We start from the raw sequence: 10,890 nt of genomic DNA, 5'->3' as shown, positions 1-10,890 counted from the left end.
GGATGTTACTAATTCACATTTCTTGGAGCATGAGTGTGAAACCGGGCATCGGGTACATTCTAAATTAATGTTCGCTATTGGTGTTACTATCACAGTAAATGTATAAATCACGAGGCCCCATGAGCTGTGCTTGTTTCTCCTGCTACCTGGTACATGGGAAGGATCCAGGTGGGATTGGAACCTAACAGGATGTTAGGACAAAAGATACTCATCACTCAAAGTATCATCTCCCTGAGAAAATACATCGCTGTGGGGCCTGGGAGCAGGTGCAGGGGTCTCCCCTATCAGCTGTTCCTGGCTACCCACAGGCACCTTGTTTTTGGCCATTGGGAGGAGGGAGTGCAGCTAGGGTCTCCAAACATGCCAGGATTTTAATCCAGTATGTGAGCGACCTACCCATGTCTGCCTTTAGTGGGGCCTCCACTCTAACTGGGAGGAAGGAGCTAAAGCCACGGAGAATCCTGCCTTTTTCACTTAACCTGATTCATGTCATGTCACCTGGCAGAGCACCCCAGCCTGCCTACACTTACACTATGGCAGGGAAATCTTAGGCAAATGATTTGCTCTCTTTGAGCCCCAGTGTCTTTTGTCAGTTCTTGCTCATGTGCTGCCTCCTCAGGGAGCCCCTCCTTGATGACCTTGTTTAAACTGGCAGCATCCTTCCCCACAGTCCTCCCCTCCATAGCACTTGTCCTATCTAGCAGCCCTGATACTTTCCTTTTCTGTTTATTGTCCCTACGCTCCCTACTAGACCATAGGCTCCCTGAGGGTAGAGTTTTGTCTTTTTCATTCATGGCTCTACCCCCACCTCCATACCTAGAGCAGTGCCTGCATAGAGCAGTTATCCGTGAATAAGTGAGGAGCACAGCATAGTTGTTAAGAGCAAAAGCCTTGGAACCAGAAGGTTTAGATCCCAGCTCTGACAGATAATTCCTGTGTGACCCTCTGAAAATTACTCAACCCCTCTGGGCTTCCAGGATCCTCTTCTGTTCAGTGAGGATGACAGTAGTGCCTATCTCACAAGGCTGTTGTGAGGATGATCTGAATTAATATTTTCAAAGTACTCAGAACAGTGCCTGGTACAACAAAAACAAAAACACAATGTAGTGTTGTGTTTAGTATCATTACTTATCGAATGAATGAAAACAGGTGTCACTCCAAATAATGTGAGCAACTCGTGAGCAACATCTTTGCCTTATTCTTCAAACTTTCCTGCGCCTTCTAATATAGCCTTTTATACTTTAATAACTGTTTGGCTTGGGGGTGGGGAGAGGCAGTCACACACACACACACACACACACACACACACACACACAAAAGCACTTTGGTGAAGTACAGACACTAGGGGATATACCATGTTACATGCACCCAGGGCAATGCCTAACATAACATATCACAGGTACTGAGGGTGATATTTCACAAAGAGATGAATGTCTGAAAAGTTTCCATTCCTTGCAAGCCACCCCCTCAAAAATTTCTTTATTTTAGCTTTTCCAGTCTCCTCCAGAGTTAGGAAGAAAACCGAATGGTTCACAGTGCTTAAAGATACCTCCTTTACCACAATAAAAGGAAGANAAGTTCATTTCCTTAAAAACTGTTAAGTGGCGCAGTCTGGAGACACAGGGCTGACGAGTTGGGACACGCAGAACCTGGCCTCCTGCAGTCCCTTTGCCTATGGATGGGATCCCTGCCCCTCCACTCACCAGCCCTGTGACCTCACCCCACGTACCCTGAAGGCTCTGAGCCTGTTTGCTGACCTTTCAAAGGGCTAAAGATAGCAGCTTCCCAACAAGAGTTTGGGGGACAATTCCATGAGCTGAAGCAGGCCTGAGCACAGTGCCAATGGAGCTTCCTGGATGAATATTCCTTAGGGATTTGACTCACACCTTTACCATGCCTCCTGCCTGCTGCTCCCCCATCCAACAGGCAGCAGATCTTGTCTCTAAATCCTGAGCCTTCTACACACATCTGGCTGCCTCCTACTGATTCTTCATGAATCAGCCCACCTGTCCCTTCCTCCAGGAAGCCTTCTCTGACCACTAGTGATGCCTTGGGTACCTCCACTGGCCCCCCACAGTCCTGTGGGTGTGGACCCTCTCTGCGCTCATCATGTGGAATGGTCTCCTGCCTTGTTTGTCCCATCAGCCACATCAGTTTTGTCCCCAGCCCTGGCACTGGCAGGTGTGTGTGTGTGTGTGTGTGTGTGTGTGTGTGTGTGTGTGTGAGAGAGAGACAGAGAGAGAGAGAGAAAGCATGCTCAAATATGTGTATGTTTGTGCATGATATGGGTATACAGTAGCAATGAGTGCAATCTCAGACTCCCCATATTCCTGTCTCTATTCAGTAGTTCTGTGGCCTTGATCAAATTCCCCCACTTCTCTCTTTCTCAGTTTCCTCGTCTGTAAAATGGGATGTTACTAATTCACATTTCTTGGAGCATGAGTGTGAAACCGGGCATCGGGTACATTCTAAATTAATGTTCGCTATTGGTGTTACTATCACAGTAAATGTATAAATCACGAGGCCCCATGAGCTGTGCTTGTTTCTCCTGCTACCTGGTACATGGGAAGGATCCAGGTGGGATTGGAACCTAACAGGATGTTAGGACAAAAGATACTCATCACTCAAAGTATCATCTCCCTGAGAAAATACATCGCTGTGGGGCCTGGGAGCAGGTGCAGGGGTCTCCCCTATCAGCTGTTCCTGGCTACCCACAGGCACCTTGTTTTTGGCCATTGGGAGGAGGGAGTGCAGCTAGGGTCTCCAAACATGCCAGGATTTTAATCCAGTATGTGAGCGACCTACCCATGTCTGCCTTTAGTGGGGCCTCCACTCTAACTGGGAGGAAGGAGCTAAAGCCACGGAGAATCCTGCCTTTTTCACTTAACCTGATTCATGTCATGTCACCTGGCAGAGCACCCCAGCCTGCCTACACTTACACTATGGCAGGGAAATCTTAGGCAAATGATTTGCTCTCTTTGAGCCCCAGTGTCTTTTGTCAGTTCTTGCTCATGTGCTGCCTCCTCAGGGAGCCCCTCCTTGATGACCTTGTTTAAACTGGCAGCATCCTTCCCCACAGTCCTCCCCTCCATAGCACTTGTCCTATCTAGCAGCCCTGATACTTTCCTTTTCTGTTTATTGTCCCTACGCTCCCTACTAGACCATAGGCTCCCTGAGGGTAGAGTTTTGTCTTTTTCATTCATGGCTCTACCCCCACCTCCATACCTAGAGCAGTGCCTGCATAGAGCAGTTATCCGTGAATAAGTGAGGAGCACAGCATAGTTGTTAAGAGCAAAAGCCTTGGAACCAGAAGGTTTAGATCCCAGCTCTGACAGATAATTCCTGTGTGACCCTCTGAAAATTACTCAACCCCTCTGGGCTTCCAGGATCCTCTTCTGTTCAGTGAGGATGACAGTAGTGCCTATCTCACAAGGCTGTTGTGAGGATGATCTGAATTAATATTTTCAAAGTACTCAGAACAGTGCCTGGTACAAAAAAAACAAAAACAAAAACACAATGTAGTGTTGTGTTTAGTATCATTACTTATCGAATGAATGAAAACAGGTGTCACTCCAAATAATGTGAGCAACTCGTGAGCAACATCTTTGCCTTATTCTTCAAACTTTCCTGCGCCTTCTAATATAGCCTTTTATACTTTAATAACTGTTTGGCTTGGGGGTGGGGAGAGGTNGTCACACACACACACACACACACACACACACACACACACAAAAGCACTTTGGTGAAGTACAGACACTAGGGGATATACCATGTTACATGCACCCAGGGCAATGCCTAACATAACATATCACAGGTACTGAGGGTGATATTTCACAAAGAGATGAATGTCTGAAAAGTTTCCATTCCTTGCAAGCCACCCCCTCAAAAATTTCTTTATTTTAGCTTTTCCAGTCTCCTCCAGAGTTAGGAAGAAAACCGAATGGTTCACAGTGCTTAAAGATACCTCCTTTACCACAATAAAAGGAAGAAAATTGTCCCAAGATTCTAACTCTAGAAAGGTAACAAGGAACCCTGCTGCTGGCTAACAGGAAATTGTCCATTGTGTCTGCATATTTTATCCTTCCCGTTGTTTTGCAGTAGATGTGGGTTATTCTGTAGCTGGAAGTCTGGCTGCCTCTTTATTTTTCTTTTTTGGCCAAAAGGCCTTTTGCCAAAATAGAGGTTGTAAAGAAAAGAGCCCTCAACAGAGACAGCTCCATTCGGCTCTGGTGAATGGACAGATGGGGCATAATTAAGTTCGGTCGGGCCAAGTGTCAAGGGTGGGAAATGAAAGGGGCTTTCTCCCTCCCCAGCCTCAGAACATTGTTTGGCACTTGGACTGTAGATTGTAGATTCCTGTCCTATCAGTGCCTGACGTCTGGCAGCTCTCCCATCTGCGGTGCTTCCTCCGCAGCCAAAAGGCGGGTGGGGCCTTGTTTATCAGAAAGAACCTGAGCCCTGAGCGGCCATTCTGGGTGGTGGGAGGCCGAGCCAGGCAAGCTTGGAGGAAAAGGGGAAGTCACACGCGCTGGCCAACCCAAAGGAGACTCACTGGTTTTCCTTCTCCCCGCCAAAGCCTTGAAGTCCAGGAAAAGCATTCTAGAACTTTAGGAGGGTTCACTGCAGAAGCCATATGGCCTCCCAGTGGCCAGTGCAGTGACCCATCCAGGCCAGCCAGCTCGTCACTCCCCCTGAACCTCAGTCTCCCGCCTGTCAAAGTGGGAGCCACAGAGGTGCCCAATGCATGGGTTACCATGAGGGTTTTTATGAAATGACACCTTTAAAGTGCTAAGCCCAGCACCTGGCTCAGTAGAGGGGGACCTAGCCTGAAGTCACGGGTGGTTTCCCTAAAGCCTTTCAAAAGTAGTTATGGGGGCGCCTGGGTGGCACAGCGGTTAAGCGTCTGCCTTCGGCTCAGGGCGTGATCCCGGCGTTGTGGGATCGAGCCCCACATCAGGCTCCTCTGCTATGAGCCTGCTTCTTCCTCTCCCCACTCCCCCAGCTTGTGTTCCCTCTCTCGCTGGCTGTCTCTATCTCTGTCAAATAAATAAATAAAATCTTTAGAAAAAAAAAAAAGTAGTTAGGCTACTGCCTGTCAGAATGCACCCTCTGAGAGGCTCCTGGCGGGCTCGGTCGGTGGAGCACGACACTTGATCCTGGGGTTGTGAATTCAAGCCCCACGTTGGGTGAAGGGATTAAAGATAAAAAATCCTGAATCAAAAAAAAAAAAAAAGGAGGGGGCTGTGCCTGGGTGGCGTAGTTGGTCAAGCGTCTGACTCTTGGCTTTGGCTCAGGTCATTATCTCAGGGTCGATCCACACTCCGTGGGGAGTCTGAGATTCTCTCTGTCTCTTCCTCTGCCCCTCTCCTTCCATGTGTGCACACTTGCTCTAAAAAATAATGCACTCTCTGAGACCCATGATCCAGTAGTGGATCTCAGCAGCCCTTCCCCTTCCCTTAAGGCTATTTTCATAACTCCGAAAGTGGCCTTAACATTTGATTCCCAGGAATGTAAGCAGCGTCTAATGAAATGGAGATGAATTCCAAGAGCAAAGCTCATGGGTAGGAGTCCCCAGTCGGCTCCCCAGGAGGTGCATCTGAGGGCGAGGGAAGGCCCCCCTGGAGAACATGCCCATGAGGGTGGGAAAGAGCCTGGCAAGGTGAGGCAGGATTGGTAAGCAGGGGCTTACCCGGCAACCCTGGGCAGCTGATAACTAATCCCAGTGCCCAGGCCTCAGCCCAGAACACAAAATCAGACGCTGGACATAGGTACAAATGGACCGGCAGCCCTGAGCCACCTGGGAGCTCATGAGAAAAGCTCCCCCACCGATCCCACCCCACAGGCTTGGTCAGAGCTCAAGTCCACAGGGCAGGGGCTCCTGAAGCCGGGCAGGGCTGGGAGGTCCCCTGCAGCCCCGGGGAGCCTTGCTAGGTTTGGAGGTGCTGCTCTGGGCCCCTGTGTTGTTTCATTTTCATTCGGGGAGTCCTGTGCCTACCTCCTGGGGACTCTGAGCTGTCATACTCCTCCCTCTTGCCTTTGAAGTGTGGCTCGGGTGCAGCTCGCTCTAAAAATATGAAGAAAAAGTCATCGTGCTGCAAGGCAGAACAGGAGCTAGCTGACCCAGATACTGCCTCCCAGGAGCAGCTGTGAGACAGGGCATTAGGATTCAAGAAATCTTTTCATTAAAAAGGCACTTTCCATATTGACAAGGAGCTTTTTTTTTTTTTTAAGATATCAAGCATTGTTGGGGTTTTTTGTTTTTTCTCTCCCAAACACTCCAGGCCTTATAGGTGCTCAATAAATGTTAAGAGATGCCAAAGTGTGGTGGTTTGCTTCTGTGCAAATCCCAGCTGGTGCATCGATGGCCCAGGAATCGGCTCTCCCTGTGTCTGCTCAGATCTCCAGGGTAAACCTTGATTCTGGTAGTAAATACACCGTAGCTTCTGCTCCATTTTATTTTGCACCTACCGCCCTTGTTTAGTAGAGTCTAGGATGGTCGTCATGTGCTCAGGCTGTGGACCCAGGTGACCTGGGCTCTAGTTTTGGTGACTTTGAGCCAATTCTTTGGCCCCTTGAGGCCTGTGTTGCTCCTCTGGAAAGTGGGAATAAAACGGTACATACCTAGAAGGTGGTCGTGAGGATGAAAGCTGACAGCAGGTGGAGAGAAACATCTGAGCGCTGCCTGGCTGGGAGACAGTGCTCAATGAAGCCCCATCGGTGTCCCCCAGTGTGTGAGCCCCAAGGTTACTGTTGATGCTCTAACAGCTTACCAGAAACCCAGTGGCTTAAAACAACACACATTTATTACCTTACAGGTCTGGAGGCCTGAAGTCCAAAACTCGTCTCATGGGGCTAAAGTCAAGACATGGGCAGGGCTGGTTCCTTCTGGAAGTTCTGAGAAAGAATCCATTTCCCGACTTTTCCAGCATCTAGAGGCCACTTGCTCTCATTGGCCCGTGGCCCCTTCCTCAGCTTTCTGACTCTGCTTCTGTGCACACATCGTCCCTGACCCCCCTGCCTCCCTCTCTTCACTTATAAGGACCCTTGTGATTACATTGGTCCCACTCGGAAAATCCATGATGCTCTGCCCATCTCAAGATCCTTAATCACATTTTGTTTGTGCACAGGACCCCAGCAAAATCACTGCGACACCAGCCCCGCCTGTCAGCAGCACAGAGGAGAAAAAGCAAAGCAAGTCACAGCAGCTGAAAAAGATTTTTCAAGAGTATGGTGCCGTTGGCGTGTCGCTGCACATTGGAATCTCACTAATCTCCTTGGGCATATTTTACATGGTGGTTTCAAGGTAAGACCTCTGGCAGGAACAAATCTTTGTTTTTTACTGTCATTTATGATTCTTTGTGAATGAGAACATTTTTCCTATGAAACTGTGTTCATCTAGCCGCTTTCCTCACGTTTTTTAAATACTTTAAATCTTAAGTGCCAAATCGATTGGGGCGCCTGGGTGGCTCAGTCGTTAAGTGTCTGCCTTCAGCTCAGGGCATGACCTCAGGGTCCTGGGATCGAGCCCCACATCAGGCTCCCTGCTCTGCTGGGAGCCTGCTTCTTCCTCTCCCACTCCCCCTGCTTGTGTTCACTCTCTTGCTGGCTGTCTCTCTCTCTGTCAAATAAATAAATAAAATCTTTAAAAAAAAAAAAAAAGCCAAATCGATTGCCTTTTAACCCCTTGAAATAATATTTTTTTTTTTTCGGTCTCTTTCTGCAGTGGTGTGGACATGTCTGCAATCCTGCTTAAACTCGGATTTAAAGAGTCACTGGTGCAGTCGAAAATGGCAGCGGGCACAAGCACCTTCGTGGTGGCCTACGCCATCCACAAGCTCTTTGCCCCAGTGCGAATCAGCATCACCTTAGTTTCTGTGCCCTTCATTGTCAGATATTTTCGCAAAGTGGGATTTTTTAAACCTCCAGCTGCAAAGCCTTGATGAACTCTTCAAACATATTTCTTTTAAATAGAAATTTTGGGTTAATTTTAGGATAGAGCTTTTCCAGGAGGGGTGGGTAGGGTGGGAACAGGAAGCTAATTGCTATGTTCTCATGAATAAGTTTTACCTTTGGCAGCAAAATTCAGGTTTTTTAATGATTGTAATGAATTTGCTTTACAAATATTATTAATGCTATTGATGGTAGGGCTTGTATACATAATCTGAAATGTCAGCAAAACATCACAAATTGAGCTGTCACCTCGAACAAAACTGTTAGCCTACAAAATGTTCCTTCTGGGAGATCACTGGTGAGGTTCTAGTCTGCAGAAGCCCCAGGGGTTAATCTTCATTCAAATTCTTAAAGGGCAACGATTCATTAAGCTGGTTTTTAAAATTCCCCTTCCTCCAATATCTGTTGTCAGGCTGCCTGCAGTTTAATATGCAATATTCTGCAAAACAGCTGCCAGTGTTACAATTAATGAAGCAGAATTTAAGACTTAACAATATGTAATCAGGATCTAAATTAGCATCAACGCTTTGATGTTCATTACACTTGTTTTAGGAAGGAAAAATAACCAAGTATTTCTGGTGTGTTTCATTGATCCTAAAACACCTTCAAATCTGGACATGATGGTCCCTACCTCAGGTGGCTTTTCTCAAATTTCATGGAAGTAGGTCAGGGTCATTTGTCTCTGTTTAGGCAAAATGGGGAAGTTTTATCCAGTAGTAGTAGCATCACGTGGCTCCTGACGGCCTTATCCACAGGTGAATTTGGATACTGTACACATGGAAAGCTAAGACAATCTTTGCTTAACCCTCTCTCAAACTTCAGACATTCCAGAACTACTGTCACAATGTTTACGTTGTGTTGCTACTTATATTTTTTTAACTGAGTTAAAATTGTTATGTAGAAAAAGATTTTGTATCACTCTCTAAGAAGGAAAATTAGTGCACTTGCTGTAAATGGGAGGCAACTGTGAAATACTGTGAACTAATACAAAATAATATAAGCCAGGGAGGGAGAGGGGCGGGCAGGTGTAATTACTTTCTGTTGAGCCAGTTTTACCTGATAAAGCATATTTGACGTGAGCCCCCCCCCCATTGCTGTGAGGGACATTATTAGTTAAGAACAGAAACTCAAGCACACCGATTCAAATTGAGACTTTTGTCCCTGGAACACTTAGGAGCAGACAGACTGGAGGGAATTCCTTTCTGTAGGATTCACGTAATGCTACCCTCCAGGCCATATTCACACAGCACGGTCCACACTGGAACCTGGATTCAATCCTTTTCTGCCCTGCCACCTTCGTTGAGGGAGATACAATTTTGGTGGGGGGGAGTTAATTACAGATGTGACAATCAGAAAACTAAAGGAACTATAAATTGACCGTCCTGGTTTTACCAGCTGGCTGCTGACCGTTCCCTGGTTAAGCCTTAGTAACCTATGTCCGTTATTTCAGTTAATTTACAAGAAGCTTTGTGGGACAAATTCTCCACTTGTAAGATCATTAAAGTGGATTCTCCCCCCCCCCCACTTTTAAAGCAATTAGCCCATTGCCAAAAGGCTTTACCGATTTCAAGTTGGAACTGCCTTTCTGGGATCTAATTCCAAGGACATTGACACAGCTGAGCAAGATGCCTGCTAAGAGTGCTAGGCAGTCCCTCCCTGTGGTCTGGGCTCTGTTCACACAGCTGGCTTCAGACTCTAACCACCTTCTGGACCAGTCTCCCTACCACTCAGATCCCTAGTAATGCCTATGCAAAACAAAAAACAAACAAAACTGACAGTGAGTCCTACAGGTTTAAGGGCTGAAATCTTAAACTTTGATTCCACGTTTGGAGGAATGGAAGTGGACAGGGCAAGCAATAAAACCAATCACCAAACCAAATAGCCATGGCCTTCTCTTCTAAGCCCCACCTCCACTCCACTCCTGCAGCCAGTGGCCCCAACAGAACCAAGAACCTGGAGAAGACGAGATCAAAGGATCAGGGAATATATGACGTCACCAGCAAGATGTACAGATTGCTTGTATTTACATTGTTTTTATGGATCAAGGGGGAAAAACATGATCTATTTTAAAAAATGTAAGCCATTGTTCACCCCTAATTTTGTATCTGACAAAAACGAGCCGCTTAAATTCTCTGAAACAAATAAACATCTTTGTAGCGTATGAAGAACTTTGGATTTCTCTTCTGGTTAAGCCATAGCTGTTGCTGATGAGGAGGCAGCCCTGTGTGTGACTAGTTTGTTAATATTGTGCTACTACAATGAGCTGTTTTCTTTGCTCATGTGGAATTCTGTTTGGGGAAATGACAAGTTTAGCTGGGGTCACTGGTGAAGTTGGTCACATCATATTAACTATCACTTGGGTGGATGGTGCATGAAATACTCCTTTGGGAATGTGAAAGTTGGTTTAGCTCAAGACTGAAAAGAGGAGCTCCTTTATCCCAAGGGGCCTAACTGGGTGGACACCGGCAGCTTTATTCAGTTGTGTCCTGAAATCTCTGTCACCGTGTCACCAAAGCTGACTGGGAAGTCTCTCCATGTTGGCCACTTCCTTGTAGTTATTTCTAGTACCTAGTTCTTTGCATTGAACGAAGGTCGGCCATGAAAGCGTAGTTCCCTATTAGTTTTCAGGAACTTCAACACTTCCAAGTTCACCCTCTTTGGTCGAGGAAATGCTGGCTGCTAGAAACAAATACGTAACTTTATACATTAGGAGCACATAGTACATGAGACCAGTTGTACTGTATGGTGACTAACATAATAAAAAGAAAAAGGAAAATAAAGGGATACACCTGCTCCTCTCATGGCACCTGCTCGTTTTCAGGCCAATAATGAACAGGTAGTGAACAGAATTACCCATGCAGCCTAGATGTATTTGTGTCCTTATGTTTAAAGTTTACGTACATGCCATAACTCCAAAATAATAAGTATGAAAAATAACCT

General features: G+C 46.6%; 1 protein-coding gene across 1 annotated transcript in view; it reads left to right on the top strand.

Moving 5' to 3' along the window:
• Nucleotides 1–10,115, top strand: part of FAM210B (family with sequence similarity 210 member B) — a 13,884-nt gene extending 3,769 nt beyond the window's left edge. Inside the window, exons 2-3 of the mRNA XM_034640755.1 lie at nucleotides 7,128–7,303; nucleotides 7,724–10,115. Of these exons, the coding sequence (XP_034496646.1) occupies nucleotides 7,128–7,303; nucleotides 7,724–7,940 (393 nt within the window). The 3' untranslated portion in view covers nucleotides 7,941–10,115. The remainder of the gene's footprint in view (nucleotides 1–7,127; nucleotides 7,304–7,723) is intronic.
• Nucleotides 10,116–10,890: the final 775 nt, after the last annotated feature.

Source organism: Ailuropoda melanoleuca, chromosome 13 (genome assembly GCF_002007445.2).
Source record: "Ailuropoda melanoleuca isolate Jingjing chromosome 13, ASM200744v2, whole genome shotgun sequence".
Taxonomy (NCBI): domain Eukaryota; kingdom Metazoa; phylum Chordata; class Mammalia; order Carnivora; family Ursidae; genus Ailuropoda; species Ailuropoda melanoleuca.
Note: the sequence above shows the minus strand (reverse complement) of the source record. Positions and strands in the feature narration are given on the sequence as shown.